This window comes from Trichechus manatus, unplaced genomic scaffold (genome assembly GCF_000243295.1).
Source record: "Trichechus manatus latirostris isolate Lorelei unplaced genomic scaffold, TriManLat1.0 scaffold00024, whole genome shotgun sequence".
Taxonomy (NCBI): Eukaryota; Metazoa; Chordata; class Mammalia; order Sirenia; family Trichechidae; genus Trichechus; species Trichechus manatus.
Window position 1 is genome coordinate 4,589,201 of NW_004443960.1, and position 9,418 is coordinate 4,598,618.

Here is a 9,418-nt window from a genome sequence, read left to right on the forward strand (position 1 = left end):
GTCGGCCAGCAGTGGGATGGAGCTGCTGGCAAGTGATCCGGCTCAGGGGCGTTGTGCTTATCTTAGATTTGACCTAACCTTCTGCCCAGGGAAGGCGGGGCCAGGGTGGCCAGCTCAGAATCTGCTCCTGACAGCTGAATGTTCTTGGGCACATCACTGAAACTCAGAGTCTCAGTTGTCTCATCTGGAATAGAGGGGCGAGGGCAGTATTTATCGGGAAAAGGACAAATGCAGTGCCCAGTAACAACATAAATCGTAATTTAGGGTTATTATTCCAAACTGGGACCCAACCTCAGGGCCTCTCCTAAGCTCACAACCTCCCTCGTATCCCCTCCCCTCCCACTTCCTTGCTGCCTAACACCTTCTATGTGAGTCTCCCCATCCAGTACTTGCAGGCTTTCCCTCCATTCTGGCCCCCATGCCTGCTCCCCTTTCCCCTCCCGGCTACCTCCTCCTCCTCCCCCGAGACCTTTTCTCTCCCTACACCCTGGCCTGAAATGCAGGGCTCTGGACCTCCCTCCAGGCTCTTGCACGTGCTGGTTCCTCTGACAGCACAACTTTAAGCTTAAAAAATTTAAAAAGTCCTGACCTATCTCAAACACACACAAAAGGACCGAAAATAAACAGTTGCCCATGTTCCCACCACCTAGTTTTAACTGGTGTTCTCCCTTTGCCATCTTTGCTTCAGATTTTTTTTAAAGAAAGAAAGAAAATATTGTATAAAGTTATTAAGCTCAGAAAAAAAAATACTTCAATAAAAAATTGTATTCAGGTAAAAGAAAAAAGAAATATCGTTCAGCTAGCTCACCCCACTATCCTTTTAGCCCTCTCCGATAGGTTGGAGGTTCGAATCTACTGAGAGATGCCTCGGAAGACAGGCCTGGTGATCTACTTCCGAAAGATCTTAGTCACTGAAAACCCTTTGGAGCTCAGTTCTGCTTTGACACTCATGGGGTCGCCATGAGTTGGAATCGACTCAATGGCAACTAGTTTGGTTTTTAGTTTTTGTCAGTAATACCATCGTGAAGTTGCTGGTTTCTTCCTAAGCCTGTTTTATACTTTCAGTACATATACACGTTTGCATCCACAAACATCATATGGGATTGCTTTGTATGTTCGTTTCTAAAACTTTGCATAAATTTATCATAATCTTTGCATCCTGAGTCAACTTGCTTTGTTCACTCAGTGTGACGCTTTTTAAGATTTAAGTACATGGGTACACACCTCCCCTGCCTTATCTCCTTGGTGCTCCCTCTTCCTTCCGCCATCTCCTGCTGGTCCTTATATCCTGCTTAGATGCTGCCTCCTCCAGGAAGCCTGACTGGCTAGGTTTTGACCCTGTTCTGCTCTTCTGCTGTCCTCCGCCTCCTCTATCTCAGGTCTTATCATCCTGCATTACTGCTGGCTATGTGCTCAGCCCACTCACCCCCACCGTCCTGCACACAGAAGGCGCGCAGTACATGACTGGATGGGGACAAGGGTCAGTGGACACTTCTGCATTCCTTTCCACTAGACAGAACCCCCACCTTCTTGGTTCTACTGACCCCTGGGGGGTGTGCACACACACCAGCATGTACAAATGTGAGATATTTTAAAGAAGGGAGAGAATCTCAGCAGTCCCCCATGGCTGACTCCTAGGCATTCATTCGTTAAACTGTACCAGCCAGTCTCTGGGGGGAGACGGACATTCATTACCCATCTGACCGCCATGTAGGGTCAAACGGCCACTTACATAAGAGCCACAAAGAAAATCAGGAGACAGGAGACTAGGTGGATTGGCCAGGCAGAGAGGTTGGGGAAGGCCTCCCTGAGGAACAGAGGTGAACTACGCAGGAGGAATAGAAACGCAAAGAGGGGCAGGAACAGCGCTGCAGGCAGGAGGAACAGCATGGGCAAAGGCCATAAGGCTGATGCAGAGTGGAGACCGAGAAGGCGGTGGGGTATGTTCATGCTGTGCAGGGCAGTGGCCCCCAGAGGAACTGAGAGCAAACAGGTTAAGCAGCAGGGGACAGAGACAGGTTTGCATCTTGTGATGAGCTCCCTGGCCACCACGGGGAGAGAGGACTGCGGTGCTTGAGGAGGTTGCAGGACCAATGAAGAGGCCACTGTGGTGTCCAGGTGAGAGGAGCTGGTGGCCCTGCCTGGGCTGCTAGCACTGGAGGCAGAGAGAAGTGGGGACCATGGAAGTGGGGAAGGGCAGGGCTGGACCTGAAGTCTCAGTGGGTCAGATTAAGAGCACCCAGCAGCGCCCCCCAGGCTCAGGAGGCCTCACAAAAAGCAAAGAGAGAGGCCATTCCCTCTTTCGACTCCCCAGACAGTCTGGGGCAGGCCGGCTGGGAAGGGGGCAGGTGGTGCCAGAGCCTCCTGCACAGCCTGCCTGGAGCAGAGAGGAGCTGCTTGCTCGGAATCCTGGGTCCTCCACTCTCGAGAAGAAGCCTTGCAAACTCTGCAAGACAGCTTCTCCGCCAGCCCCCAGCCCCTCCCGATGCCCCTCTCCCACCTCGGGGTGTTGCTCAAGTAGTGTGAATTGAGCTATCCCTCTCCCCAGGCCTCCTGTCCCCAAGTACTGTCTCTGACAATGCCTGAAATGTCACCATTAGCAGACATTCCTTTAAGTTAACCTCAGCTCTGCCCTGAATCTAATCCATCGGGTCTTATTTCCTGTGTCAAGAGAAGCTGGGCAAGTGGGAACAACGCCCAAGAGAGGAGCAGCAGAAAGGGCTGCTGGGGGTGGTGCAAGGAAACACAGACTCCACCATCCAGCCCAGGGAGCCCTGCGTACTCCTGCTGCCAGTCCGTGGCCGGTAGGTGGACCCCCAGCGTCGGCCACTTGTGAGCCCGAGGTGATTGCCTTTACTCTCAGCCTCAGTGCTGTCCTCTGCAAAATGGGACACCACCACCCGCCTTCAGGCATGTTGTCAGAATGAGATCACATAATGCCCATGGCCATGCCAGGCACACAGTAGATGCTCAGTAAATGGCTGGCTCACTCCAGTCCAGGGCCCAGACGTGGGTTTTGCTGACGGAGCCCTTCCCAAATCGTTCAGATTCCCCAGCTGTCCCTTATCGATGTGTCTGCATGTCTCCAGGTGTCTGCCTGATGGGGTGCCCATGTGAGTGCTGGGTAAATGGGTCGGTTCAGCTGTCCTCCTGCCACACCTGAGCCGGAACGAGACAAGCTGCCCCTGTCAGCTCTGGGGCTAGCACTGGTGTTACTCTCAATAGTAGTGCCATGATTACTGATACTGGCTGCTCTGATTTACAGAGCATTCACTCTGAGCCCTGGTGGTGCAGTGGTTAAAGCGATTGACTGCTAACTGAAAGGCTGGCAGTTTGAGACTACCAGCTGCTCCGTGGGAGAAAAACATTGCAGTCTGCTTCCATAAAGATTTACAGCCTTGGAAACCCTATCGGGTCGCTATGAGTTGGAATCCACTCGATCGCAGTGGGTGTGTTTTTTTTTTTTTTTTTTTTTTGGATACTCTGAGCCAGGTCCGGCGTGGGTCCATCATATACATTATCTGGCTTAATCCAGCCGGTGACCTCACCACCTCACCCATTTCACAGATGAGGAAACTGAGGCCCAGAGACGTTAAGTGGCCTGCCCAAGGTCACGTAGCTCAGGAGAGGCAGAACTGAGGCTTCAACGCACGCCTGACCGACCTCAAGCTCTGTGCTCTTAACCACCAACAGGCTTCCAGGAGGGCACCCTTTCATTTCACCATCCTCCTGGGCCATCATCCCAGGACTCTTCCTCCTGAAACCGCCCTGCCTAGGCTGAGGTCAGGCCACTGGGCGCTTACTGTGACCCAGGCCTGGGAGGAAAAACAAGATTAGCCGCATTTTACAGATGGGGAAGCTGAGGCTCAGTGGGGTCAAGTTTCTTTCACGGTGTCACACAGAGGCAGAATTCAGCCTGACTGCAGAGCTAGATCTTAAGTACTCCACTCATTCTTCCCCAACAGGTCAGACACCTCCTCCAAGAAGACCTCCCTGACTAGCTCCAGGATTTCCACTCTGACCCAACAGCTCTCACCTCAAGATCTGTCACAGAGCACCAGAGAGGTTGGCTAGAGACCTTGTCTATGTCCCACTGCCCCCTGAGCTGCTCCATCACCCCATGCCACAATCATGTCACATACATGTATTAGAGTTTGACTCCACCTTATCTCCCAGACACGACTGCCAGCCACTCAGGTGAGGGGAGGGGGTCATATCTCCTGCACATCCACCTGCCCCCCCATGGATCCATTACAGCCCCACAGGTGTGCAGTGCACAGCCTGCCCATTGTGGCATTCGGCTCAATCCTGGGCACACAGCAGGTACCTTATCAGCATCTGTTCGATAATTATAACTACCGTTGTCATCATAGTGGCTGGGTAGTGAGGCCTCCTATTGCTCTCAACCCTGTCCCTACACTATTTTACTGAATCATTATGCCAAGTGTGCTTATCCCCATTCTACAGGTGAGAAAACAGAGGCTCAGAGAAGCCAAGCAGTTCTCCCAAGGGTGTGCAGCCAGGAAGCAGCAGCTGCTCAGCCACAGTTCTGTGCCACCTCCAAGGAGCGGGGGAGCAGGTCCCCAGGCCCTCCCTACTGTCATTAGCTTGAGCATGACTATCAGCTCCCACACCTGTCATTAGGAACCAGGACTACGGCACGGCAGGGGTTCACACCCTCGTCCCAGCCCACCCCAGTTTTAGCTGCTAAAAGGCTGACACCCCAGGAGGGGTGGTTTTCTCAACCAGGCTCACCCAACATCCTGGCCCCTCTGTTCACTAACTCGGCACTTCTGTGGTCCCTTTGACTGCCTGGGTGTGACAAGCACACCTCCTGACTCCTGGGTCCCTTGGCTCGGGGACAGTGGTCACTTCCTAGGTGCTAGAGGCGTTCTCTCCATCATGCCAGCAACCCTGTGCATGAGACGCCTATCATCACCAGCCCCGCTTTGCAGATGGGGAAACTGGGGTTCAGAGAGGTCCCATGACTTGTCCACAAGCAGATGCAGCAAAGCTGGGGTCAGAGGCATTCTGCTCCCAGGCCTGGAGCTCCTACAGACCACACCCTGCTGAATCTCGGCAGCGGCCCCATCCTCACCCAGACCACGGGGGAGACCCCTAGAAAGTCAGAGTGAGAAGAATAACCTGGAGACCGAGACACGTGTATGCCAGTGTTCACGGCAGCGCTAAGCACTCCAGCCAGAAGGTGGGAACAATTCAAACGTCCATCAAATGATGAGTGGCTGGACACACTGTGGTCTATCCATACAACGGAGTATTATTCCGTCGTAAAAAGAATGGAGCTCTGATACATTCTGCAACGTGGACGAACCTCGAAAACATGCCACCAAGTCAAATAAGCCAGACACAAAAGGACAAATATTACACGACTGCTCTTGTATGAAATGTCCAGAACAGGTAAACCTAGAGACAGAAAACAGGTTAGTGGTTGCCAGGGGCTGGGAGAGGAGGGAGTGGGGAGCTATTTTTAAATGGGTACTGAGTTTCTGTTTGGGGTGATGAAAAAGTTCTAGAACTAGACAGTGGTAATGGTTATACGACATTGTCACTGTACTTAATGCTATGCAGTTGTATACTTTAAAAATGGCTAAAATGGTAAATTTTAGATTATGTATATTTTACAATTAAAAATTTTCAGACTAGTCACATTTGAAGTGCTCCATAGTCGTATGCGGCTAGAGGCTATCAGATTGGACAGTGCACTTACAATTAAAAAAAAATTTTAATTAAAAAAAAAAACCTTGGGGGTCAGCTCCCCATCACCAGGGACCACGTCTGAGAGCTACAAGCCCCTCATGTGGCACTTGGTACAGGGCTAGGCACCAAGTATGTACTGCTCAAGAGCTTCTTGTTGGGAGAGAGGGGGACAAAGTGCTGCCCCACCCCGCGATCTGGTCCAAGTACTCTCCTCTCACCGAGAAGCTGGGGCCAAGGGATGCCGGGGCAGGTGAGAGCATGCAGGGAGGGGCAGACACTGCCATCATCCTCAGCGCTGGGATGGGGCTCACAGAGAGCCCAGGGAAGCCCACAGGAAGGGTCTCACCCTAGCCTGAGCAGGGTAATTAGGGCAGGCTTCCTGGGGAAAGAAACCTCTAAGCTGAGATCTGGGGACCAACGGACGTCAGCCAAAGGAAGAGGCGCTGCCTTGGGCCCGGAGTAAAGGGGCGGGGGGGGGGCAGGACCCCATGTCCTGGCAGCTGTAAAGGACAGGAAGCCCTCCTTTCTACCCTCTGCCGGGAAAGCCGGAGCCCCTCCCAGCTTTTCCGGGTTCATTTTAATTTTTTGTTGTGTCCAAGTCCAGGCGTCCAAACTCAGGCCTTTGGGGACGGATGGAGAGCTGGGAGCGGGGAGGCAGAAGGTGGGGCCCCGCCTGGCCCAGCTCCCTGCACGCGAGTGAGTGTGGGTGTGTGCGTGTGTGAAGGGCTGGAGGGGGCTGAGTCTTGGGGGTGGGGGGTGGCTGGCACAGGGTGTCCAATTGTGCAATGCCCGCGAACAGCACGGAGACTGGACCAGACCCCAGGCCAAGTCTGAGAGCCAGCTGGACCCGGCATGGAGGAACAGTGGGAAGGACCCCACCCAGTCTCTGGGGTTGTGAGAGATCTGGTGAGGGGTGGTGTGGAGGGGAACCTTAGAGGGGTGAGGAAGAACCGCCTCTGAGGTTGAAATAGCCCAAACAGAGGGGGTGGTAGGAAGGCCAGGGCAGTGGGGTTTGTGAAAGGGCTGGAAATCTAGGTCCACCTGTCAGACAGATTGTCCAGGCTGGACCACAGGGGCAGGTGCCCACCCAGAGCCCTCTTGTCACCTTCACATGGGGACTGGGGAGGGGGTGAGGGGCTGCTTAGGGGTACCGTGGGGGCCACCCAGTGAGGGCACCTTGAGGGGGTACTCCCAGCCAGGTGGGCTGTGCCCTTGAGTCCCCCACCTTCTTTCCCCCTAGTCCAGAGAAGCTGGCAAAGTGTTCCCTCCCAGCCAGAAGCCCCCACCCCATTTTCCCTGGGTGGAGGGGAGCAAGGTGGGGCGGAAGTCCCGCCCCCTCCCTCAATCTCAGCATCTCCAGGAAGCTCCCCAAAACCGGTTATTAAGTGAATACATTAACGCTTATCAAAACGGACGTGGGCCACCGTCTCAACGCAAACACATCAAGACATGTCATTCCGTTTCCAAGCTGCCTGGGAACTCGCGGCTCAGAGACACCGCCAGTTTCAGAGTTGGCTGGAGAGGCGGGGGTGTAGGGAGGACGGACACACCCTCTGAGAAACAGTGAGGCGAGGAGGGGGCCCCCGGCGCCGCCCTGCAGCACAGACCCCCGACTCCTGGGGGTCAGAGGGTATCTCTCAGCCTGTGACCCGCACCCACCCGGTTCCTCTGGGCGCGGCTTTCAGCGCTGGGTGGCAGGTGCGGGGAAGTGCTGCCGCAGGTGGCTCCCCTACTGCGCCACCCCCGGCTCGCCTCCCCGACGCCAGGAACACCTGTGCGCTCTCCAAGAAGCGCTGGGCGCCCCCCACCCCACACACCCCTACTCAATCTCCCTGTCCCCGTGCGTCCCCTAGACGGTTCTGCCAGGGCCTCCTGCGGCGCCCTGGCCTTAGTGTAGGGTCCTCGGACTCCCACCCCAATCCCGGCGGTGCTTCCGGGCTCAGGGCGACCCCAGGCGCAAAGGCGACCGACCCGGGTGTTTCCTGTGCCCAGCTCAGTTCCCCGCCCTCTAGGCCCCAAGGTCGTGCTCTGAGGCTTCTAGAACTCCCTGGGGCCAGCCATTGGGCCCCCTCGGGCGCCCCAGCTCAACCCCATCGCCACCACGGCGTCGCTTCAGCTCCAGGTCGCCCCTGGGCCCACGTTCCCTCACGTCCCGCGCTCCGGGCCTCCGGGGCGTGCTCCTGGTGCCCCTGCAGCCTCCAGGGCGCCGCCATTGCCCCCCGCCCGGGCGGGGCTTCCGGCCCAGCGCCCCTCACTCCGCGCCAGGGCTCGACGGTTCCGAGGGCCCCGGGGCACGGCGGGCGCCTCCTCACCTCTTAGTGTGCACGGTGGGGCTGTATTTGCCTTTGTTTCTCTTCCTGAAGAGCGAGTTCATGGTGGCGGGCTGTGGCGGCGGGCGGCCCGGCGCGCACCAAGGCTGCAGGCGCAGGTGAGCGGGCGGCGGACCGAGCGAGCGAGCGAGCGCGCTGCGGCTCTGGCTCTACTCGCGGGGGGCGGGGCGCCCGCCGGCCACTCGCGCTCCGGCCGCTCCCCGCAAAGGTGGTGCTTACCTTCCCCGAGGAGGGGCCGGGGCGGGCGGGGCTTCCTGGCGCTGCTAGCGCCTGGCCTTCGCCCAGCCCCAGCGAGTGCGGCCGGGGCCGGCGGAGGGGGGGCACTGGGTCTTGGACAGGCCCCCCCCCCAGTCCTGGGCTCCAGAGCGTGGCACAGGCCAGCTTTCCGAGCACCCCCAGGCCCGGCGCGCGCCCTGGTTGAGAACCCTTGCCCGGCTCTGCCTTGCCCCGGAGCTTGGCTCTGACCCTTAGGGGGCTCCCCAACAGGTGGGCGGAGGCCAGAGGTGGGCAGAGACCAGAGGGGACTCTGTGCCCTTATAGCTAGAGAACGACACTCCAATGGGCGCAGTGGAGTGGTTACTGAAAACAGGGGGCTCTGAGGTCTGCCTGCCACATCAAATCCTGACTCCGCAACTAGCCACCGGAGCCGCCTCGGCGTATCTTACTGCGCCTGCCTCAGTTTCCTTGTTTGGCAAACGGTGGTTATCAGCTCCCCCCTTCCCAAAGGGTTGTGAGAGGATTCCTGCAGATAATCCCCAACACAGTGTCTGGCCCAAAGCCATGTGCAGGAAGCTTTGCTCTGCTTCGCATCATGCCATCTAGGGCAGACAAAAAGTCCTTTGAAACTTCAATAATTCTAGGTCCTGGCATGACAGAAATACTTCATGGCTGGTCTTAAAAGCTGCTTGATTCTAGTTCAGAATGGGCACATTGCACAATTCTGCCAGTGTGTGCCCAGACTAGACCTCACCAGTGTGTCCAGGCTGGACCTTGCCAGTGTGTGCCTAGGTTGGAAGGCATCAATGTGTGTCCAGGGTGGACCGTGTGCCAGTGTGTGCTCAGCCTGGCCCATGTGCCAGTGTGTGCCTAGGCTAGATTGTGCACCACTGTGTGCCCAGGTTAGACTGTAGGCCAGTGGAGAAGGCTGCAGTTGGGCAGACAGTAACCCGAGCCTGGCAGGCAGCCTGAGTGGGGCCCTGACAGCTAGGCGGGTTCCATGCCACTCTGGAGGACACTGGGGGTTCAAGCACACAGTCCCCAGGGGAGACTCCAGAAGTCAGCAGGATAAGTTATGGCCAAATTGCTGTGCTGTTGGGGGTCAAATGGGGAGCATGGAGGCCTACCCGGGTCTGGGAAGATAGGTGGGCAAG

The 9,418-nt window shown here is 56.6% G+C and overlaps 1 protein-coding gene across 1 annotated transcript in view; it reads right to left on the minus strand.

Moving 5' to 3' along the window:
• The window catches only part of PPL (periplakin), a 49,997-nt gene extending 41,873 nt beyond the window's left edge, over positions 1-8,124 (minus strand). The window contains exon 1 of the mRNA XM_004373230.1: positions 8,031-8,124. Within this exon, the coding sequence (XP_004373287.1) occupies positions 8,031-8,092 (62 nt within the window). The 5' untranslated portion in view covers positions 8,093-8,124. The remainder of the gene's footprint in view (positions 1-8,030) is intronic.
• Positions 8,125-9,418: the final 1,294 nt, after the last annotated feature.